The sequence below is a fragment of the Drosophila teissieri genome, chromosome 2R (genome assembly GCF_016746235.2).
Source record: "Drosophila teissieri strain GT53w chromosome 2R, Prin_Dtei_1.1, whole genome shotgun sequence".
In the NCBI taxonomy this organism is placed as follows: domain Eukaryota; kingdom Metazoa; phylum Arthropoda; class Insecta; order Diptera; family Drosophilidae; genus Drosophila; species Drosophila teissieri.
Window position 1 is genome coordinate 17,769,560 of NC_053030.1, and position 24,503 is coordinate 17,794,062.

At 44.4% G+C, this 24,503-nt stretch overlaps 2 protein-coding genes across 2 annotated transcripts; both read left to right on the forward strand.

The window, feature by feature from the left end:
- Nucleotides 1-271: 271 nt before the first annotated feature.
- Nucleotides 272-1,320, forward strand: LOC122614569. The gene is made up of 4 exons (XM_043789134.1): nt 272-456; nt 513-725; nt 787-901; nt 1,165-1,320. The coding sequence occupies exons 1-4, from the start codon at nt 356-358 to the stop codon at nt 1,318-1,320; spliced, it is 585 nt and encodes a 194-aa protein (XP_043645069.1). The 5' UTR covers nt 272-355.
- A 3,535-nt stretch (nt 1,321-4,855) lies between these two features.
- Nucleotides 4,856-24,499, forward strand: LOC122613237. The gene is made up of 8 exons (XM_043787321.1): nt 4,856-5,102; nt 5,493-5,583; nt 21,944-22,167; nt 22,248-22,447; nt 23,073-23,181; nt 23,269-23,390; nt 23,456-23,730; nt 23,791-24,499. Exons 2-8 carry the CDS (start codon nt 5,511-5,513, stop codon nt 24,024-24,026), a joined length of 1,239 nt encoding a protein of 412 aa, XP_043643256.1. The 5' UTR covers nt 4,856-5,102; nt 5,493-5,510; the 3' UTR covers nt 24,027-24,499.
- The last annotated feature ends 4 nt before the right edge of the window (nt 24,500-24,503 follow it).

Consider the following 24,503-nt stretch of genomic DNA (forward strand, 5'->3'; position numbering starts at 1 on the left):
TGGCCGAGGACGAAGGTTTCACACTGACTACTGCTTTACAGTAGTTGCTTAGTATTTTAAACATTTTACTTTTGTATAAAAACCACATATTCTCGCGCACTTCATCAACAAACATCTTTGATTTTTATATATATTCAATATTACTTATTTAATTATAGTATGTTCGAGGCGCCTAATAACAGGTATATTGAAGACTATCTCTATTGCGAATACCGCATGATTCGATAACAGGGTTGTCACCATAGACTTTAGTTGTTATCGGATTGGTGTTCTGCAAAAACTTGCAACTGGTCACACCTATGTGGCATTGTTTTGTTTTGTTTACAATTTGAAATTGCTCACAAAAAGAATTTTTATGGAGGACTCAGAAGCCGCATTTAAACGACACGATGGTGTTGGACCCCAGGTCAAACTGGCCTACGAGGAAGCCATAAACAAAATCTTCGCCGACTTGAGGTAAGCGGCAGACATAGTTGCACAGATAACTAATATTAAGAATGCTTTATATTTAGCTGCTCAGATCTGCAAGCGTGGGATGCCATTTACCAAGAGCACGAAAACTCAACTTTGGATACCGAAAGTATCGTTGAGCGCACTCGCAGCCTTATGACCAAGGTTGTGCTCGAAATGAACCGATGCTTCTTCGCCAGCAACGATGTGCCAAATAAGCTGCAAACCTTGGAAATGCTCAAGGAACATTTTGCTGCCTACGAGGGCAACGAATGGTACATGCGCAGCTTACATTCATTCATTTTCACTTTTCACAAACCTTATTGCATTCCATAGGAACTTGTACACTGCGGCCCCCGATGAACTCACTCGTCCGTTGCGCATGCGATATTTGGACTTCAGCCTGGAATTCATGGAGCAGCAACTGGCCTCTCAGGCAAAAGAGCTTGAGGTGCGATTTTAATATCACTAAATCCGTAAAGCCCAAAGGGGGTGGCACTTTGCAAAAGTGCTGCAATATTTTGACTGTCCCAAAGATTTCTAAATTTAAAGAACCTTCAGTTCTTTAGTTCAATAGTTTATATTTTGTAGTTTATTTTGATTTACTTATCTAGGTATTTCCATGCTATTACTTTTTGTACACCTATTTGCAGGTTACTCACTTAATTGATATCCAATTAGTATAACTAATCTTATAATATATTCCAATTTTAGATTGCTATGGCCAAGAGCACTGCCCATCGTGAGCGCCTCCAAAATGTTCATGACGAGCGACTGAAACTGAGTGCCCAAATGGAGCAGCAATTGTCTCAGTACGAGAAAGTTAAACCAGATCTAATTAAACTAGACCAGACAATGAATAATTTTTGACTATTAAATGCAATAAACAAATAAAATACTACGCTATGAGTTTATCATTTTAATATTAATTTAATAATGATGGTTTAATGTGAATATACAAACCTAAAAATCTGTGTCATGAAATTCGTATTTTTGAAATGAGCTGGTAATATTAAGAACAAAAATTTAAATTTTAAAGTTGTTAGGTTATTTCATAAAATGCACATTTTTTCTCTATTAAGTTTGGCTATTACAAGGAAAAATAAAAGGTTTATAGTCAATACATATGCATATTTTTTGAGTGATTTCTTAGAATTGAGTGCTAGCAGGCTCCAATACATAAATAAGAAGTGCAATGGTATTGGTATTGGTGTCCGCAATGGTATTGGTGTCAACGAATAAACCAAATTCTTTGTAAGCCTTCCTTAAAAAGTAATGATTAGATTAAGCTGTTTTGCGATACATGGGTTTTCATTTCCTTTGCACTTATTCTAGAGATTTGTAGTAACATTTTAATGACAAGGAAAATCTTATTCCTTAAAGTGAGGTTATGTTAGCTTGAGCGCTTTCACACAAACGCAGTAACCCAATTATTTGCTACTTTGGTTTGAGTGCGGCCCATTCCCGCATAGTTTCAAAAGTCATCTTGCAACACTGTCACCAAGATTTCGACTTCAATGGAATTCGACAGCCCGTTCTTTCGCTTTTGACCGTCGACGAAGAAGGAGCCTGGTTCTCCTGGTAAGTGGCTTCAAGTGTCCTGGACTTCTGAGCAGATTTTCCCAAGTGCATAGTATGAGCAATGTGTAATTTTTGTTTGGGAAAAGTACACGTTACTGGTACTAGGTACTTCGAGAAACGTAACTACGAATGATATCAAAACTAGCACTGCAGTTTCAAGCATTTCCCCACTCCTTGCTTTAGTACTTATTTTAACGTCGTATTAAAGCCAGAGTTTGGAAAGTTTTGATTCTGCATTAGAAATCGCCATCCAACATTGTTTTTTCTAGAAATATTTAAGTCTGTTATGCTTAGATTTCTGAGTTTGACAAAATCTGCACAGCCGGCTTAATGTATTTTTAGAAACTAAACACCGTTGATGTAAAAAAAAAACGAAATGTGAATATAATTTATATTTTATCAAATGTACCATAACCTCAAAATATTAAAGCGATCAGCTAAAAAGCTGTTTTCTCTTTTTCATTCTGCTATAATTTATTTATAAAGGAGCTTTAGGATTTATTTTTTCGGACAATTCAATCTATGCGTTTCTTTCGCTGAGGTAGTATTGTTTGAAAGACTAAGTTACGAGCATTCATCACATTTTTAAAATTGTGTGTTCATACGTGTGCCAAAAATATGTGTATCTTGTGAATTCCTTCGATTCCCCGCGTGAACGCCATTTTGAATATTCTCTCTCCGGAAAGTTGTAGAGTAGAGCAGCAGCTGAACTTCGAATGTGTTGAGAATTTGAAGCTCATCTGCTCTCTTCCCTATTACCCCTATTGGCATCCTGCTCTAAACTTCTGCATTCCATTTTGTCCCGTTTTGTGATTTCTATTTTTCGGGATCTTCTTTGCGTTCTTTGCCCCAGGCATTCAAATTCCAAAAGTCGTCGCGAGTGGTTGTCTTAAAATATTGGCCAAAATCTATGTAGCCAACAATTTTCGGCTGTGGATTGGGCTAGTACTGTGACTTTAACATTGAGTATTGCACATTCCCCAGCCTGAAAGAGTTGGCCACTGTCAAATAATACCAATTTCCGAATTTATATTATCATAAATAGTGTGAAGTACTTTTGAAGCGCATCGGGTTGTCCCAGGAGCAATTCTGTATTATTAAAGCTAGTATTGCACTTGAGACGGCCGGATTACTTTAAAACGAATCATTTTAACAACGCATTTAAAAACAGAAAAAAGAAAACATCAATTTCTAGATAGTTTTGCGGACGGTATCTGCGTCAATATTTCCTCGTTAGAATATATTGCACATTCACCGGCCTGAAAATATCAAGGACTTGCATCGAAAAGTGCTTGCAAATACACAAACATTTGCAGGACGGGTCGTGTGCCAGTGTATTGATTTCCTAGCTATATTGCACACTTCCCGCCCTTTAAATGTCTAGTGTTTCGTCTTGGATATCTGTGAAATCATAAAATTATATAATTCAATTTGGGCTTTTCTTAGAAATGCACATTCCGTTAGGTGCGAGCGAGATGACAGCTGTCACGGTTCTTCCGCATTCCTCTTTCGGCTTGGTCACCGAGTTGCCAGATCGGTGAACTGCGCGCCAAGAGAAACGGAAAACTTAATAATTTTTTTTGCAAGTGGCAAGTGTTTAATTATTACAATTTGTGCTTAATTTAATTTTTCCCGAGACTAGAGATAAATATTCGCCTACAAGTGGTGCAACTAAGTAATAATGAGGCATTTTGAGGTGAGTTTAGCAAATTAAATTAGTGCGCTCGGTTGGTTGCCTTTATTTTGCACGTCATTTACCGTTTTTCAGGAGGGCCCATGGCCAGTATACATGTAGAAAAAAAAAATGTTTCTTATCCGTTTAATGATGGGATGGCCATTGGTTTGGAAAACTAACAAGTGGGAGCATCATGAATAATGCCCAAGCACGCGCGAAATCAAGAGGTGTGAAATTGGGTTCACGGGCTGCAATTTGGGCGCTGGAAAATGCAGTAGATGACCAGCAGTAGAACGGTTTTGATTTTGGCGGAAGTGTAAGTACCGTTAGTACATAGGTCTATATATATAGCGATAATATCCATAACATCTGTTGCATTTAGCTGGGTTTAAACTATTACTTCCCAGTTCTCATCTGTGCCTGTTGAGAACCGGCAGTTCGTGCTGACAGCGATCGCAATTACATAAATGTTTGTTTTGACAACAATAGCGAGTGCAACAAAAACCTCAGCAATAGCAACAAAAAAGCCGGAGACGAGATTGCATAATTGCTTGTAAGATTTTGCTCCCACAATTTCTCAGTTTTTGTCATGGGACAACAAAAAATAATACAAACTTACCGGCTGATTGTTATCTCCGCCAGAGAGCGGAAAAAGAGAGCAAGTGAGAGCGATCCTTTTACCGTATTTTACAGCTTCTCGGTTTTGAGCTTTTTCGCCTGCAAAAGTCGCTCTCTTTTTCGCCGTGCGCCAGAGATGCTCCCAGCGAGAGAACGACTTACAGTGGGCACTTTGTTTACTTTTGCGCTGCTTATCTAAATGTATTCAAATATAACCATAAATTGTAATGTAGCACTTTCGTAATTGCCGCCTTTATTTATGCACTGTGAACAGCCAGGGGCTAGCTGGCGCCTTAGCATCTCTTCCACCGTCCACGCTCTGATGCCTAAGAGGGTTGGTTTCCTAGCTAGTTTATAGCTAACTTTTTTAAAAACTCGGTTAAGTAGTTAATCACTCATCTTAATTAACATATTCAAATATTTTTAGAGGATTTTCTTACAAGTTAAATGTAGATTGTAGATTCAAGTTAAAATTTTTAAGAAGTATATACATATACACTTCTTCCTTATGTGTAATTGCATTATCACAATTTGGTTAATATATGGTGCTTCCCCAAGTCTTGCCATATAAGTCTGGCTTCTCCTCTGAAACTGAGTCAGCATCTCTGTAGGCTGGCTCTCTGTATTCGCCATTCCATTCCCAATTCCGAGCTAATGAAGTTGCAGCCGAGCTGAGCCTCAGTTGCCTGGCGACTAGCGAACAGCTTGGACGTGTGGTGTGCTCTTCGGTGTGGTTTCGAGTCTCGAGTTCCGAGTTTCCCCATATTGCAGCCGTCAAGTAAGAGACCGACCCGCTCCGAGTTTTGTGTGAATTTGTGTGATATGTGTGTGGCTCGCGGCTCGTTTCGTTTTTTATTTGCCGTTGTCATTGGTTTTTGATTTGTTGAGCGGTCGCCGCAAGCCACTTGACGGGCATTCTCTTCTGGCTTTGTTTCATAATAACTCGCTGTGTGTGTTTGCGGTACATATATGTATATATATATATTTATATATGTACCTATATGAATTGTGTCTGTGAAAACGTCAAAAAGGCCAGGCCAAGAATACAAATAACAAATAAAATGCTGGCCTGCTTGTGGCGCATGTGCCGTTGCCTCAGTTCGTTCGAAATGCTTGTAATAATATGCCGTTTGTCTTTCCGTTTCTACTTCCCCCCTCGACCAATTAGATCCGGAAATTTTGGAAAATGCTGCTCTCAATGCAAATGTGGCGCTCTCTGTGGCTGGCGGCCCTTTTCTGCGGATTAGCCCAGGCCAAAGGTAAGCAAACTGTTTCATTTTTATATGCAAAAATTTAAATACAAATACCAGAGTTGAGATCGGGGAGTGCAAGGCGAAAAAGCTTGAGAAGCTCCCATAACGCTGCATGATGTCATTCGCGCAATGAAACACGAAAAGTATTTATTTTTTTCCCATTTTGCTGAAAACCCGACAAAGTGACCTCGTTTTTGGTCGTGAAGTGCACATACACACACAATTTGTGGCCATTTGGAGTGATGGCCGAATAAAACGATCTCTGATTTTGTCGGGGGCGTGCTGAAGCTTATTTCTTGTCAAAAAAAAAACAAAAACGAAAGACTGAGGCAACGAACTTGCCGACGTAATTATCTTTGGGCAGCGCGGCCCTGTCATGATTCACTCACTCGTTTTTACGCTTCCTGCCATATATTAATGCTAAATGGTATAAGGCATATATATTCCTCGATATATTCCTCGAAAGCCCTAGCACATTAGTCATTAACTTGCCTGCCCCTGCAAGTTGCCTTACACAGCCAAGACAACAAACGACTAAACAAACTATCAAGCAAGCGCGGCGAAAAAACAAAAGACCAAACAAGACACCTACACAAACACAAGTGCTGGGAAGGCAACATGACACGCCAAAATAACAAAAAAAAAAAAATATAAGATAATACAAAGAAATAAAAAACAAAGCACGGCCCAGCCAACAAGATAATATCGACGAGAGAAATACTTAAACAAAGCGAAAAAAAGGGGCAGCACTCATAAAGCCCACACTCAACTGGTCAAGAATCGGCTGGGGTTGTCTTATTAAAAGGCAATCAGAAAGGAGAATTAACTGCAAAAAAATATTACGCGAGAAAAATGAAGAATTAAAGGCGAAATACAGCCAAAACGGGCGACAATCGGCGACTTGTGTAGGCGAGAACTGGTCCCGGGAATTAAGATGCAGCCTAAAAATACATGAAGCCGATACGAATACATCTCTCTTTCTCTCCTGGCCATATACAAACAAACAAATAAATATATATGTATATATATAAATATACATATAGAAACGGTGCAGACGAGGCTGTAATTTACGGGCGAACCAAGCGAGACCGAGAGTCCGAGTTTCAGCTCCTCAACTCAACGTTCTCCGGCAGCCAAAGCTGAAAGCTAAATTATAACTTGCCAACTTGCACAGCAGTCGCGTTCGATGATAAGGGGCTTCGGGGGCTGCTGAGTGGGCGTGGCTGGCTTAACTAAAGCGAAACTTTTGTTTGTCTGCATTAGGGAAAGTAAAAGTCTGACTCAGACCCCGAAAAAAAGACCAAAGCGTTCAACAAATAGTGAGTTCATTGTCTTGTTGAGCTGGGATTTGAATAGTTAAAAACAATAATAAGCAATTAGCAATATTCATATTAAAATGCAAATGAAAAAGGTAGATGCATTTAGTAGTGATTACAGATATATGCTTGATCTCCCGATCTTCTTGGCCTCAGAATTCCGAGAAACTGCCACCGGATGATGTCAGCGCTGGAGTGGAGAACTTCGCACTCGAGTGCACATACTGATGAAACCGAGGGACTGACCTTCCCGGCGATTAGCCAAGCGGGCAGTCATCCTCCAATCATATACCACCCTCTATGGGGCAGCTGACAAATCATCGAGCTGCGATTAACTCGCTTAATTGCCGACTGACTGCATAGGGAATAAAAAAAGAAGCACACGCGACCTTGTGCAGCCGCCACATTAAGTCGAAGATCGCTTAATTTATGGCCAGAACGAACGTATGAACTGGCCATATAAATATAATAAATTGTTTACCCGGGAGGCTGCAAGTCCCCTTGCCACCCTCCTTCGCCATTTAAATAGCATGCGAGACAGGAGGAGACTATCAGACAGTCAGCCAGCCGGCGATCGAGCATTGTCGCATTAAGACAAAACATTGACATTGCATTGTGGGCAGGCGGAGGAGTCCAGAATTGTGTACTGTGCGGAGCAGCAATAATGATCAGCGGATCTGTGACAGGCGGCCTAAAAGGACAACCACAGAAACGCTCGTAATAATAAAGAAATTGCCAAAGACCGAGCAGAGACCAAAGAGTCGGGACTCCATGGATCCATGGATCCATGGATGACCATGTCCAGGCTGCGCCACATTATGCCAGCGGGCGCTCGGGCCCGCAACTCGGTGGAGTTAAGGCTGGAGTCCATGGGATGACCACGACGCGACGACCACGTTGATGATGATGATGAAGCTGATGCCACACAAGGCAAATAAACCGCTTCGACTTGGTCTTCGACTTTGGCCGAAGATGTGGCTTTGGCCCGGTCTCTTGACTTGACTTCGCTTTACATTTTTGCCTTATGTGTGCGAAAAATGCCAATTTTAGAGCAAGTCCAGCTCCCCAATGTCTGTGTCTTGTGCTCTTGCGTCTTGCGGCTTGCGTCCTGTGTCTTCTGGCTTGTGTCTTGGCCCGGCCAACAACAACAGTGTGTGTGTGAAAAATTGCCCGTCTAGACAAGCGCAACAGGCCATAACAGCAGCGGAGCATTGGGAAGAACAAGAACAATCAAAGCCTTTTGCTAAGCTAATAAAATCGAGCCTCGATGCCTCGGCTGCAGACGCAGACTCGTGTCTGCTACATTGATGCTCCTGAACCTGAACCACAATCTGAATCTAAGTCTCTGAGTCCCACCAACCTGTCCTGTCCCTCAGCCACACCGAACTCTTAACCCATTAATGGCACTCAGTGTTCCCGTTGACCCAGAGAAATTTCGACCACAAGTTTATCTAATCTAGGTGGCTTTAAATGGGAAGCTCTAAATAGGGATTAATGATATATGGCGATCAAGTATGGAACCTGATTAAGGGGGTCAGCAATTTTTGGGAGGCAAGTGCCGGAATGAGTAATCTAAGTAATCATTAAGCAAGTAATGAAACTTCAATAAATGTATGTATATTTAAACTGCAGTTCAGTCCTCTTCCTACCACATTTGTAAATATATGTTGCACTTGGGACTAATTCAATTACAATACTTATGAGTAATCCCCTTACTTAATAGCAAATTCCAGCAAGGTTACGTGGGGTTAAGGTCGTCGTCGTCGGCTTTGTAACAATGCCTCTTGCACTTGCACCCCGCCCCCCGTGCAATGCATTGCCCGTTTCGGCTTAGTTGGAAAAAAGAAAAAAGGAACCCGGCCTAAACTCTGGGGCAAACGTGGCCAAGATGAAGCAGAAGGGGATCTGGGGATAAGACCTTCGCGGCAATGGGCAGATTAAAAGCTGGCGATAACAAAACGAGCAAATCGAATAGAGGCGGCTTGCTTTAAGGGCTCCGCCAAGAATCCAGGCTCAAACTGGGAGCAGCCCATTGAAGTTGGTTAGTTGGCCTGGCCAACAAGTACGCGGAGCGCCCTTTATTCTTTACATTGTTGTTGTTCTGTGTGTGTGTGTGTGTGCTTTGGTTACCAGCCCAGGCCGCCCAGGCATTTGTCATCAAGTGCTGGCCATCTCTTTGTTCGCCGGCGCATTTTATTGAATAATAATCCGATTGTCGGGGCGACGAGACAAAGACAACTTCACTTGCATTGGCTGGGGGGTTTCGGGATTTTGGGATTTTGGGATTGAGGCTTTGCTTTTTCAGTTTTTCAGTTTTCTGTTGTTTCTGTTGTTTTTGGCATTAATTAGCTTAGTTGGTTGTTGCAGTGTGCCGTTATGCACTGACCATTTTGGCAACATGTTGCAGCAGTAACGCAAAATCTGACAAAATCCAACTGCAGCAAGAGAGTCGGCCTTAAAGGCTTTCAACTTTTGCTGCCGTTTCGACCACCGTTTTGGCCACAATCAATTCGCGCAACGCTCCCCAAAGGCAATTTCCAATCGGTGGCGACTCCGCAACACATGTGTGGCGTGTGGCGCGAATTGCGTAAAGTGGAGAAAGGAAAGGGAGGCGGTGGCATTGGTGGTGGTAGTGGTGGTGGTGGTGGTGCAACCGATAACTGTATATGTACTCGACCACTAACGGGTTCGGCACTCCTCCGGCCAACCGCTGGCAGCGCATAAGGCATGCGTATTACACAAGACTAATTGTATTAGGCCAAGATGCAGCAGCAACTGCAACAGCAACTGCAGCAGCAGAAAAAGTAACTAAGGCCACATAAAACCGAGCGAAACAACTGCAACTGCTGCAAATTTGCATGTTTTGCATGTGGACATGACTGCTAAGAAGGCGAAACTGAATAATTTTATGGAAACTCCAGACAAAGGCCTGCGGCATGTGACTGAAATCAAGACTCGACTCCAAAGCGACGTTCAATTCGATACGAGAACTATATCGACGACTCACAGTGCCAAACACACTTTCTGGCATTTTGGCGTACTAAAACGAAATAAATGCTTGCCAAATAGTTTAACTGAGTAGTTTTACCACTATATGACGTTTACAGTTTTTTATTTTTTAAACAAGAATCTTGAATTGTCTATTCCAAAAGGTTGTTTGATTTGCCTGGCTTACATAAATCTTATTTTCTGATTTATTTCCTATAAAAATTGATTGTAATCATTTCTAGGATTTACTACAAAGTTAGGACCAGCCTTGCAATTAAAGTTTATTGCCTTATATACTGCTACTTTATTGTCCGAGTCAGGTTTGAATTATTATTTTTTTTAATGGACGACTATCCTTGTATAAGCAACGAGTTTTAATCTCTTTATCCGCTCATCAAATTGCTATTCTTGCGTATTGGTAGTAAAATGTTTATTAGTTGACACTCGTATGCCGTGCGCGGTATAAGTTCTGTGAAACAGGTCTTGGGAAATATAAAAATAGCCACTTTCAACATGAGATCTCTGATCAACTACTTATCTTTTGGCCACTCTTCAATCTGCGAACCACTTTCGCAAAATGCTCCATGGCAAAACCACCTGATGCCAGTGGCATGCCAAAGATTCCAGCACTCCGGTCATTAATTTCCGCTCCCATTTCTCACCAAAAAGTGCGCAAAAAAATAAAAAAATTGAAATACAACGGAGACAGAGACATAGACGCTTTGCAGAAATTGTCAAGCGTCTCAGGCCCAAAGGCATGGCCAAACATATTTATGAGGCCTGATAAGCCGCCAGCAGATGGAGCAGATGGGGCAGATGGGGCAGATGGGGCAGGTGGGGCAGATGCCTCCGATCTCGGCCTGACTGCTGGTTTATGCGTGTGAAAGCCGCCCGGGGGGACAAGATGGAATCTAGAGCAAATATTATGTAAATTTTCAGCTGCCCCGGGGGCGAAATCCGGAGCGGCGTGATGATGGCCAGTGGTAGTGGTGGTGGTAGTTTGTGGTAGTAGTAGGCGCTGTGGCGAGTGCGACTGCAGAGAAAGAAAACCTGTAGCTAATCCTGGTGGGCAGCCCGCTTACCGTTAGAGCCAAGTTGGAGTCACCAAAGCGGCTCGTTGGGTTTTTAATTACCGAATGCGAAATGCAAAATGCAAAAAGGCAAACGGCAAACAGCAAACTGCGTAGCGAGCGTTTCAAACGCAGCCGACAGGCCGGGCTAACGGAGTCGCGCATCTTGAGAAGCGCCAGAACAGGATCAGCTCCACATGGAAATTAATAAGGCAAAAAGGAGAAGAAAAACAAAATAAAACATGAACCGAATGGCGGAATGGACCGAGACCAAGTGCGTAAGCTGGCTGGCCCCTCGGGCGGGCGGGCAGCAAGAGTTATGGCTTGCCACAATTGCATAATTTATGCGAAATTTATTTAATCTATTAGACGCTCTGACCCGCAACAACGGGGAGCGTTCGCCCCCCCTCTCGCTCGCACATTCGCGCTGCATGATAAATTGCATGTCCAACTGCATGTGGCAAATTTATCATATTTATTTGTTCTCCAACTGCTGCGTTGCAGCATTTCAGCATTTCTTTGTTAATACCCCGTTTGCAGTGCGGGCAGTTGAAGATTGATCACCCAAAGTTCTTGGGTTATATTCGCATTATAACACAATCAATTCTGGCCAATGGAATTAATTATACTCGTATATTTCTTTGTTACATGTTTTCAATCGCATTCTTCTCCTGGAGCTTCGACTGTCGCTCTTTTTTGAGGAAGTCACTGACCGACTGTCTTTCTTTTAAATGCAAAGCAGGCAACTCCAAAGGCGGCGTTAATACTGCGAAAAGGGTAAAAGCCACAAGCCAAATTAGGTTTATTATAAAAATTGATCTATTATGCTGCTATTAAGTGAATGAAATAAAGATGGATTTAGTTTTGGAAACATATAAAGATTGTTCTGCTGCTTGATAGTTAAAAACTTATTGGTCTAATAAAAGTCAAGTTCTTATAAACTTAATAACCAAAAGCATAAATATTGAGTGACGTTTATAGATTTATGATTTATGTAAAATGTCGGCATACTTGAAAGGTTCTTCTTCGCCGGTATCCACTGTACAAGTGCCTCTTTCATCGCATGTGGCTCCGCCAGAATTCACAGCACAATTTGCACACGCACGCACCAAAGTCAATGACATTGCAAGGAAAAAAAAATGAAAAATTTAACTGAGCGAGAGTTAACGCTGTATTTGTTGTTGTGGCTGTCTTTTAATGACAACAATAACAAAAGCATTAAAAAGCGAAGACTAGAGGAAGGAGACTTTTTAATGTCATTATGTAGTTTCTATTTTCTTATCTTGCCCGCCTTTGAGATTCTTTCTTTCGGCTAACCTGATTAAAAGTTGCCATTTAATTATCCGCGTTTCTGCTTTTAGAGCCCGAGCTCATCAGTGCATGGAAAACAGTGTCGGTGCGATAAAATCAGCAAAAAATGTTGTTAATTAATTTATTGAATTCCATTCCGTCGAAACCGAGCATAAACCCACAATTTAGAATGCGGTGGGCAACTGTAAAAATGCGCAGTGCGCACTGCCAAATGAACTGGATCAAACTCACAGCAGAGTGCCAGCGATGAGGAGCAGCGCTTCGCAGCTTCTTGGCCACTCAGCACTCAGCTAACGAGAAGCAAGTTCGTGTTCCGAGTCTTTTGATATGCGCCTGCAGCTGCTCACAAAAAAGGAGGAAAGATCAACAGCAGCATCAACTGCAACACGTGAATGCGTTTGAAGTCCAAATTACATGGCAAAGCGGGGAGTTAACCGCAACCACAAAGGAGGTTGGAAAGCGGGGTGGGGGAGTGGGGGAGGGGCGGTTACCGCATGGGCTGCTGGGTTGGTAATTGAAAAGAAATGCCCAAGATGCATATCCCAAAAATGAACAAGTTGGGTCGTCAAGGACGGCCGTTTTTGGACTGGTTGATACCCGGTGTTTGTACAATTTTCTGCCTTAATCAACCTTTAATACTGAAAATAGTAAGCCATTTAAATAGTACAGGCGTTTAAATCGTGATTGAATAAAATAATCGTCAAAGAAGCGTTTTCTCACATAATTTTACTATAATTTAGTCAGCGTTTTTCAATTTTATTCTTAAATAATAGTTTCTAAGCTAAAATAGTCGTTTGTTCTGTGATGACTTCATTGACCGAATTCTTACCGCGAGCATTTCTTCATGTTGGAAACAAAAATAGTCACAGGGCTAAATCTGAGAATATGCTGATGGGTGCATTCGTAGCCATTTATATTTGCCATGCGATAAACGTGTACCGCTTTGGAAAAAAAATTCACGAGATCGTCTGCTTTCAATGCCTATAAAACGCAAACCAAAAAACGCAGCTTTCTCAAAATTTTACAGTCAGCTGTTAATCGATAACTGCTGACAAATGCTCCAGCATTCAAGCATCCAGGAAGCTGGCGATTTTGCATTCCATTCCCGAAACGGTTTCGCTTTTTTTCAAGGGCAAATTGTACTTAGATTGCAGATAGATGACGCATAATAACATCTGCGGTTTTGCCATGAACAGCAGGGTTTCCAAACCGATGAGATAACGAGCTTCAGCGATTTCTTCGTAGATTTTCTATACCCTTAGCTGCCACAGCACTCATTCATGGTATTTCCGTAGAATTTCAATTAAAATGTCGCCCAGGCCGCTCCTCCCTTTCGTTCCCGCAATTAAAAAGCGCCGCAGACAAACACAAACACAATAACACAAACACACCAACTGAAATCCAAACAAAATAAGTGAAGAAGAGGCGAATAGACCGAGAGATATAAATAAAAGGAGAAGAAAATGCTGTTAATAATGCCGCTTGGCATGTCAAAAACGGTTATTAACGTGGCCAGATGGCCAGGCATGCGATCTCCGCCGGTAAGGAGTACTCCATGCTCCATGCACTATCCACCATGCTCCATGCACCATGCACCATCCACTATGCACCACCATGCCGCATGGCCAAGTGCCTTTCAACAAGTTTGTAGCAAGCGGCGGACAAGCGATGACCGTGGCCAGATGCAAGTTAACCCGCAAGTCCGCTCATAAACTACGCACTTATCAAGATGCGTAGAATGGAATGCCTACCCAAAAACCCAGTTGGACAATTATAAATCAAGCTTGGCCCACTCTTCCCTTTTCGGCATTCTCTTTCCGCCTGCGCCCCATTATGTGTGTGTGTGTGTGGATGCTCTTTGGCTGCATCCAGTTGTCGTCGGCACACGCAACCAAATAATAATGTCAATGGCAGGTGTGGGCCAAAACACGACACCGTGTCGCCCGATCCTCGTCCGATCCTCGCCAGCAGCCGGCGCAGTTGGTAGATGTGGCCAATGCCCAAATGTGACCAAGACAACGCCCACGGGCAACGATTTTGGGCATTAAGGCTCCGCCATGCTAAGTAAAATATTACCGCTTTCAAATGGCCCATCCTGCATCTGCAATGGCACTCGTGTGGTGCTCCCTATCCTCCAGCTTTTCCACTCTGCAGCCGCAATAAATTTCCCAGTTGTTGTTATTTTGGCTGGCGGTCACTTGGTCAGTCGGTTGTCCCATATATGCATGTATGCAGGTGTGTGCGAGTGCGAGTATCTGTGAGTGTGGCGAAGCACTTGTAAAAAAGGTGTAGTAATGAAGTGGGCTCAATGGAAGAGGCTTTATGACCGATAATCAAAGAAAACTCAGTTTTACTGCATTTTTATACAGGAATACTTTTACAGCCAGCACTTAAAAGTATATAATTTTCTAGAGTACCGCAGTATGTCTTTATTTCATTTGCTCGTTGGATTCTATAGATAGAATATAAGAATATAGAAATAAGAATTTTATCTTGGAATTCCGCATTTCCTTGGCAGCTAACTAGGCTGCAGCATTTCGCACAGTGTAACCACAAAGTATTTCTATTTCGTTGCTGCCACGAACACCTTTGCCGCACGGGTTGATTAGCCTAACCCCCGAGGAGATTTATGTTTTGACCCCATCGATAATTGTGAGAGCTGTTGGCCGCGTCTACAATTAGCAATTGGGTTGAGGGTTCAATAGGTGTGCGATCGTCCGTTCGATTCCCAATCCCAATTGGGTCCAGTCGGTCTGGTCTGGTCTGGCCCATGATCGTTTGATTAATGGCCGATCGGCTGGAGTAAAACTAACAAATATTTTTGTGTGTCATCGCCCACAGAAATGTGTCAGATTGGGAATCGCTTGGAATTTCATTTGATAAATGAGATTTGCAGTTTGAGGCAAGGAAACTCTCGTTGGCGGCAGCGGCAACAACTTTTATGGGCAATTAAGCGTAAAAAGGCATCGCGTATCGGGCATCGGGCGATTACGTAAAAAGAAAAGCCAATTATATGCCGCATCGGGCATCGGAAAAGCAAAGAAAACTTCTCTTCACTCGTTGCTCTCGGCCATCTCATGCGATTAATATGGTAAGAACAGCAAAAGCAACATCACAACATCACAACACCACAACGGCAACAAGAACAACACTTTCTCGTGCTGCCAATTGAATTAATTCGTATGATTAGAGTCTCTTCTAAGTATTTTCTTATTAATTTGTCTTCGCTATACAGTTACCATAGTTAGAAGCAGTTGCACGTAAAGGCCCATTAGCCAGAATTTTCCCACTCGTTCCCCCTGTTTTTCCCCCTGTTTTTTTTTCTTTAACCCGACCTTAAACGCATTCTGCATCTCTGAGCAAAATGACTCAATAGGGTAGAAACAATGCCACTCGCTTTCATTCAAAACTTCTTAGCGGTAAATGCAGCTTGTTCTTCCCGCGTTTCTATAGCTGATTCTGATCTTGTTGTTGGCAGCAGCAATTTGGCTTAAACCACCACGGGGAGCGGGGAGCGGGGAGCCGAGTTGGCCAACAGAGCCGGCCAAGGCGGAAACCAACAATTTAGCAAGTGCTGAAGCGCCGCCAACTGAAAAATGTGTAAATAAGCGAAAGAATGACTGAATGGGCTGGAGATTGAAGTACAGTAGATCTTGGCAATGCTGCTACCAGCGGTAGACGTTAGTAGAAAGTATAAATTAGCGTGAATTACCTTTTGGTATTCGGGAAATATTTCTAAATATTATTGGGGGAACTTAAAAGTAATGATATTTTGTAAATCAAACCATATTCCCTTTTGCAACAAAACGAGGCTCCACTGTGCTGGGTTGGTTGCACCCAGGCACAGGTACAGGTGAACACCGATCGTGACGTGGAAACAGCGACAAATTGTCAAGGGAGCTCAACATAAAAAAGGGAGCCGAAGCCAAGGCCCGCCGTGTTTACAGTTACGTCACGCATTTGTCATCAAGCCGGGCTAACAAGGCCAAATTAATTCGAGCCAGGCCATGAAGCCACCTCGCGTAACAAGATGATGCAGATGCAGCCAACTTGATTCTCTGACTGCCTCTCACCTTGGCAATTAATAAGTTGAGCAAAAAACCAAAAGCTGAAGGAAGTGGGGGAGCCGGAGGAGTCGGTGGATGATGATGGCCAAATCCGAGATGAGATCCGGCGAGCTGGCCGGCCCATCCATCCGGCCTAGCAGCGCAGTCATGCCTCATGTTCCGTGTGTCTGCACAATGCCACATGAGGTGGCAGCATGGCGCAGCTTTTTGCATGCAACATTTACATTTACATCTGTTGACGCCGCCTGAGCATTAAGCTTATCCACATCCACATCCTCTATTCACTATTCACTATCCACCAGCCACCATGCACCTTGGGCACAAACTCAAAGTCATGGCCAGGTTTGCTTACTGTTCATCCGCTGGCTGCATCGGCACTCATGTCCAAACTGTTGTGTAATTTAATTAGCCAGCTGCGCATAATGTTCACGCCAAGTGCAAGGCAAAGTTGGCAAAGTTGGTAAGTTGGTGGTAGCTGAAAGATTTACCGTTCCCGCAAATCGGTTAGCAGCAACAACTTGCCAACTTGGCAGTTGGAGGTGTAGCGCTTTGCATCTCATCTCTTAAATATGGCCAAATGTGCGGCCAGTTGTCAGGCATGTTTATTGCACCCAACTCCGTTCGCCCAGTGATCGATTGGCCTCTAATTTAAGCGGTCAAATGAGACAGGAGTCCGCGAAGCGCAACTCATTGGCTCGCTGTTTGGCCTTAATGTGCGGAGGAGCTCACAGTTTCCGGACTCTTGGCTTCTCGCTGGATGATGAGGCGGAGAAGTGGCCAAGATGTGTGGATGCTGGCACTTGTGGAACGTTGGCGACGACCACGACTGACGCAATCAGCTGACGGAATCGCAGTTCTATAAATGGCAGCCAGCAATTGCGTCATTGGAAACAATTAACAAACAAAAAGTTGTTGGCCGATAATGACGAAGACGACACCATTGACAGAGCGTTCGAGAGATGGAACGAATGGCAATTTGCGCCGGTCGCATACAACTGACTGCCACTGTATTCACTCTGCACACAGGAGTAACACGAAGGGGCCACGACAAGATCGGAAAAGTACACAGGGAAAACCCTTTCCTTTCTAGATTTGACATAGAAAAAGTCAAATTATCTTAAATTGGTAAGGGGAGTAGTTATGTAGCAATAATAATATTATTTCAAGTTGATGATTCAATTGGTTAAATGATTGCACTTATTTCACTTCATGCCCACTGTCAACTCTCTTAATAATATTAATATTATTATTGAAAGAGCTAGAATCTAATTACGAGTTGAGCCAATGCCCAAAGCCATTTTCCAAGTGCACGAGTGGGCTTTGAAATGGATTTCCTGGTAGAGAATCTCTAATACAGCAACTAAATGGTTTGCAATTATCACATTTGCAGCCAGTTGTCGTCTGTGTCCACTCGCAGGAAAGAAGCATACCCCCACATAAACACCACACCTCCTGCTGTTCATGAGCAGCGGCTGAAACCCGTTTGTTTATTGAGTTCCCGTCGCATTTTGATGGATTTACGCGGCAACACTGACACATTGACACTGCTTAGCATATTGGGGGAGCCATTAGGAGCGGACAACTCCCACCAGGAAGGCGACTGGCGCTGACCTGTTGGGGAACTCTAACAACTCCATGGCTCCTACTCCACTCTCCACCCAAATGCCTTCATTTACCCAGCGCATTACCCAGCTGCAGTTGAGGTTTTCTAATTTATTTCGTATGCATGGCCGTTAAGTGTAATTGGTCACTGAAAAGGATGATGAGGCTAACTGCAAGCCAAGTTCTTGGTGGGGGAAATGCCATGGAGCGGGAAGGGGAGGTGGGCCTCGGGAAAATTACCAGTATTTCCTGTGGCTCCAACTCCAAGATTGATGATAATCGTGCGTCGTGTGTGTCAAGTTAGTGGCATATGGCCCAGGCCAAGTAATTCCACCAGATGCCAGGCGGGTGTATGTGCTGAGGATCAACTGTGGAAGTCTTGTCATAAATGTGAAAGTCACAAATGGCACTGCCATCCCTCTTTCACTTTACTCCTGCAGGACCGGCCCCTTCCCCGCCCACCTGACAAATCGCATGTTTAATTCCTCCCATTGAATGGGTCTCCGCATCCGACCGCCTCCCTCCTCCTCCTGCTCCTCCGTTTCCCGCTGAGTGGCCAGAGACGCCTCCAGGCCTAACACTTCTTCGCGAGGAGGAGCAGATGGAGGCGGAGGAGCGCCGAAAACAGTTTTCCAGTTTCCGATCCAGCCCAGATCCGATCCTCCACCAGATCCGCCACCAGCAGCCAGAAACGTGACTGGAATCCCACACAGGGGCTGCCATAGTGACACAGACGACGGAGCGAGATTACCAGGGTGCGGGTGCAGTGTGCTGTGTGCAGGGTGCAGGGTGAGAAGACGCCGAGTCAGACAATTGCATAATCTAGCCGTGGCCATGGCCATGGCAATTGCGATTCCAATTGCAGTTGCACTTGCAATCCCAGACGAAACACACACACACACATACACACATTGGCCCGGGAAGCAATTGCTGCAACATTGCCCCTGCCCCAAGGCTGCACTGAGCGAAATCAATGAGATACTACCAATTAGAAGAACTCAATGCATATGTCATTTGTTCTGCTCTATGCTAAAGGCAATCATTCTGCCTAGAAGCTTTCCTGTGCACTTTTCTCGCAGTGCAGACCAGCTGAGTGGGGACAAAGTGCACTCGAGGAGAGTGGCAGGCGGAGATGTCTTTCCCACCTTTCACGACTACTCTTCTTAGTCGGCGGAAGGAGTGGGAAAGTCGGGGAGGCTGGCGATGACTTCAGCCACAAAACGATGCCATTTGCATGGCAATGATTTGGTTATTTTGGCCCAAACTTCGTTCTCCGTTCGCCGGCGTTTGGAATCATCGGCTCGAGTGGAGTTGACTTGGCGTGGCTTGTAAACGATTTTGCACGTTGCAATTGTCGGTAGTTGTTGCTTTTGCTGTTGCTGTTGCTGTTGCAGCAGTTGTTGTCTTATTGATTTGTGCATTCATTTGATTGTGCGCGCGCATTTGTTGCCAAATTGTTTGAAGGAGAGCCCAAGAGCCGGGGCCAAAAACATTGTCGTGGCTGCTGATTGCGATAGGATGGGTTGGCTGGCCACTTGGCCACAGCCACAGTGTGGTGCTGACTTGGCTGTCCTGTCTATCTATCTGCCTTTTGAGCCTGCGAGGCATGTTCGCCCGTTGATGACTCCCCGAATTGCTGCCGCTGCTCCGCCGTGATATTTCATGCTCCCCATACTCAGTGCCTGTTTTTCTGGCGAACTGCGCTACGGGTCATTTTCGGCTGTAATGTTATTTCTTTTAAATTTATTGTTAATGGAAATTTATGCTACGCTCAACGGTTGCGGCAACGACAAGCTGCTTACATGATTGGGCGGCATGTGGCGGGGCATGCGGCCCATGTGGCCGATGTGGCACGTTTTGCTGATTTGTCATGTTCGCAGGTTAAATGCTAATGCCTCGACTCACTCACTCGCCTTCGATCGGGACTCCCACTTGGCTGGCACTCAATCTGATTTCAAGTACTGCCGCCGATGCCCCCCCAAAACCAAAAAAAATGCTCCACAGCTATTCCTGGCGAATGTGGGTTAAGACTTGACTTTGTCTCGAAGCGGTTTAGGGTTCTCACGAGTTGGCTTGCCCCATAAAAATGGTGTCAAATAAATTGTAATCAGCGGCCAGCAATAAAAATTCAATAAAAGAAGTTGCGGAAAAGCCAGACAAGGGCCAATATACATTGAAATTCAATTATTCCGACTGCAGTCCGAAGTCTGCACTAGCCTAGCCCACTAGCCAATTTTAAGAGCCAACAACTTTATTGGACATGACTTTGGCTCCATCCATGGGACTGGACATGGTGGCTCTAGTGGAGCTATCTTACTGTTTTAAAAGCTGAAGAGATCGCTCCACGGGGAATCGCCGGCAGACGGTAGCAACAATCTATAAAAATGTCCATATTCAGAAAAACGTACAGAGGCGTATTTTAATTTAGGAATACTATATATGTAAAATAAGATATATTTATTGAGCCACAGGTTACCTGTTCGCCACTACTACTAAATTACTCCGTAGTTAGGGCCACCATCCTTATCCGCATTATCAGCATCACCATCACCATTCCCAGTCACACTCTGCATCTCATTCCATCCGCTCGGAGGAATTGAATGGCTCGCTGCCATGTCTGTGTGTAATTTAGAGTCCATCAGACCTTTTCAACGCCTCATCTCCGGCGTCCTTAATTCTCTATTAATGCCCTTGCTGTGGTATTTGTTTTATTGGCGGCTTTCCTCCTGTCTTTCAGCCCATTCACTCTCTTTTTTATTTTTTTTGTATCCTCTAGTGCCAGAGCTCGTTTCTGGGCGGAAGTCAAGCTGCCGCTTGTGGGCAGACTGACTCTTATTTTAATTTCTTCGGGCGCCGCTTGCATTACGCCCACCTTGAGGCAGTTGCTCAGATTACACAGTCGCAGACTGTGGAGAACTGGGAGAGGAACGAGGGCCGTTGCAGTTCCATTGCCATTTTTAATTGCCTCGGCTAGTGCTTTTCCGCACTTACTGCCCGATTTCGTTGTTTGGCGTTGGAGATTTCACTCTCGCAATGGCTAATTAAGCCAAATTATCGCATGTCCGCGGCTCGTCTTACCAATCAGAGTTCCGCCCAGAAATTGCGAATGTGCCGCGGCCATTAGTATGAGATTAAGTAGTTACGAGTCAATTATTTAAATTAGTTTTGCCATCTACAAATGCCAATGCGGCATACCCACAGCCCGCTGCAAGCTGCAAGTCCTGCACAACAAATGGCTTCGTTGGCAAAGCATTTAAGCCGATAATTCCGTGGCATACTACACATGTTCGACGGTAATAAGAATTTGATTGCCCGGCCGGGGCTAAAATTATGCCAAAGCTAAAGCCAAAGCCAAAGCCAACGCAAAAGCCCACCACCAAACTAAACCAAAGCAGTGTGTGAGTGTGTCTGGGGCTAATGCCAAGTTTTTGCTTTCCACCGGCCCCAGAAAGTAGCCCTGCGGGTTTATTAAGCCACCTCGATAATGGGCAACGCAGAGCGGTACACTCAGCCAAATACTAACAAGAAATATAATCTACAGACTTTCCCAAAGACTTTGCTGCTTGAAAAGTCTTAACATAATTACTTAGGCAAAAATGTTGAAAGGAACAGAATGATTTCATCGTTACGAATAATAAACCAATTATATGGAATATTTGGTTAATTGGTTTATTATGTGATCCACGTGTAACAGTGCAAGAAAAACAAAAGACTTAAGCCACAAACTTGATCCTCACAGCATGGCAATTACGTTTGGCAATTGTTTAGTGTTTGCCAGCCGGGTCCATCTCGTCAACGTCCGACGACCACGATGATGATGATGATAGGGGGCGTGGTCCGGCTAGCCAGTCCAGAATCTAGAATCTAGAATCCAGTCCAGCTCCGATTACTGGACGACATGCTAGCCCACTTTTTCCGAATATACTCATACACAGAATGTGGAATGTCGGCAGCATAGATATATGTTATGCACATATAGTAACCAATTTCGTTTCATATTTTCGTTTTACAGGTTCCCACAAGGTGCACTGTTCGGAGGACCAGATGCGAGTGGACATCGGACTACCGGATGCGGAGTCGAAGGATCAGAGTGCTCCGCAAATCTATTTGGAGGGATTGAAGGGATATCCGGATGAGCGATGCCAGCCGCAAATCGATGGATCGCTGGCCGTCTTTCGGCTTTCCCTCAGTGATTTTTACGAGTGCGGTGTAACCAGGATGGTCAACCAGCTGACGGTAAGGAAACTCCACTCAATCCTGCTAAGAAAGAAACGCAATACCCTAGCTCTGGTTCTGGGCACTTGATTCCATTGCAGGGCAAGAAGGTGTATTACCATAAAATCATCATCGAGTCAGCCAGCAGCAAGGAGATCGTCAGCGTTAAGTGCATCACCACCGCCAGTCCCGCCTATAACGTGATGATGAATGCCACCACCGGGTCCAGTTCCACGTCCAGCGGCGGCATCCACGGCCTGGTCAAGCGGGATGTGCTGCCGGCGGGATTCCAGGAACCCGAGTAAGTCCCTCGCCAGGCACGGGCACGCTCCGGATTCGAGTGCATCCTCTCTTTCTCCCTACACCCAACTGTTCTTAATTGCCCATAAATGCAAAATACATCTATGCACATTTTTATGGGCAATCTATGCAAAAGCTTATGGCATATTAAATGCCTACTCCGGCCCAGACTTAAACCCAACCGAGGGCCATAAATCAAACCTATTCCAGCTCATTGCCTCCCACTCCCACTCTCGCTCCTTTCTCCCTCTCCCTCTCTCTCTACCACCGTATCCCTCTCTCTTTCCCTCCTTTCTTGGTCTTTTCCGAGAGTTGCCATTACCAGGAGGTAATTAGCCGCCAAATCGACGCCGGCGGCTTCACATGCGTTAATACCTCCACAGTCAATTTAATTGCGGGGCGTGTCGGGGTCCCTCGCTCCAAAGCCTTGGGTCTGCGCTTTTTGCCAGCACTTGCCTTCCGCTGGTGCCGCGATCCCCTGATCCCCAGATCGAATACAATGTTTGTTTTTCGTTGCCCGACATTGATTTACTACCTTATTGGCGGGGTCCTTCCCCCGCCAATCATTAAGACCTCGAATCGGGAATACACTGAGCACTGAACACACTGAATCGATTTGCTTGCAGGGATCTGGAGATCACCACGTCGCTGACCAAGCGGGCACCAGAGCCACGACTCTCCATTGGCGTTAGCCAGGATGGCCAGAAGTTCACCAGGGACTTGACAGTAAAGTCGGTGGGTAAAACGAACTGGAAACAGGCTTATTGTCTTATGTTCTAATGCCACTTAACTTTACCTAACTTAATCTTTATTTAATTACAGGGCACACCTTTGACCATGGAAATCAATCTGGATGAGGACTCTGCACCTGTTTATGGTCTGGGTGTGAACTATTTGGATGTGACGGACACGCATACCTCTTCGGAAACGCTGATCTTCAAGGGGTATGTTGCACATGACAATATATTAAGCGGAATATACTCAATATGGTTTATTCTGCCCATTTCAGCTGCACTGTGGATCCCTATCTGTTCGAGAACTTCAACACCATCGACGGCGACATTTTAAGTGCCAAGTTCAAGGCGTTCAAGTTCCCTGACTCGTCGTACGTGCAATTCCGTGCCACGGTCAACGTGTGTCTGGACAAGTGCCTCGGTACCCAGTGCTCCAACAACCAGGTGGGCTTCGGTCGACGCAAACGGGAGATCAGCTCGGCGAACAAGGTCTACGAGATCTCGCTGGCCATGTTCCTGCAGGTTCAGGATATCGAAGGTGTTAACAAAAGTGAGTCTGATACTTATCCATATAAAGTGTATATAATCATTGAATGCTTTCCATTGCCAGATGAGGTCCTGCAGCTGGAGGAGAAGCTCAGGGAGCTGAAGCTGGCCAACCAACGCCTGGCCAGGAATAGCCGCGGCAACTTTGCCATGGAGCAGACGCCCGCCAGTGCTCAGCCCGCCTTTGTGGTGGACGAGCGGGAGCTGGGACACCTCAGTTCCGGATCGGGAGCCGCATCGAACGGCGTGGCGCTGGCTGTGTGGACGATTCTGGGGGCATTGAGTTGGCGGCTGATGTAGAAGTTGTAAATCTCTCAAGGCGTGAACGACGTGCGAGTGCGAGGAATGCTAATCAGGGCGGAATTGCGTGCAGTGGCAATGAACGAAGGAGGGAATATTAATGTACTACCTAACTACTAAAATATTTACCTATACTTGATGTAACTGCCATTTACAGAACGTAATTAACTTTAAAATGTATGCGTAGCTTAGGTTTTCAACGACTTATGGCAGCCGACATTGCGACATTGCGACAGAAACCGAAAAAGAGATATAGCAACAGACAGACAACAGTGATTCTTATAAAAATACACATAAAAACACTTACATATAAATATATAGATATGCATATATATTGGAGAACTTGAAGAACTCGGTCTAACTCATAAGCACCTACTAGTCTCCTAAGTGTAACTGTTAAGCTAATTTAATTAACGACTAAACTAAACGAATTAATTGATTAAACGAATCTCTGATCGATGCGCCTTTGCCAAGTCC

Excerpts from the sequence above, each read along its gene's own strand:
- LOC122613237 (XM_043787321.1), top strand. The coding sequence starts at position 5,511 with ATGCTGCTCTCAATGCAAATGTGGCGCTCTCTGTGGCTGGCGGCCCTT. Across the intron at positions 22,448-23,072 it reads GCGGGATTCCAGGAACCCGA|GGATCTGGAGATCACCACGT; the intron begins GTAAGTCCCTCG and ends ATTTGCTTGCAG. Across the intron at positions 23,731-23,790 it reads TATCGAAGGTGTTAACAAAA|ATGAGGTCCTGCAGCTGGAG; the intron begins GTGAGTCTGATA and ends TTCCATTGCCAG.
- LOC122614569 (XM_043789134.1), top strand. The coding sequence starts at position 356 with ATGGAGGACTCAGAAGCCGCATTTAAACGACACGATGGTGTTGGACCC. Across the intron at positions 457-512 it reads AAAATCTTCGCCGACTTGAG|CTGCTCAGATCTGCAAGCGT; the intron begins GTAAGCGGCAGA and ends CTTTATATTTAG. Across the intron at positions 902-1,164 it reads CTCAGGCAAAAGAGCTTGAG|ATTGCTATGGCCAAGAGCAC; the intron begins GTGCGATTTTAA and ends TTCCAATTTTAG.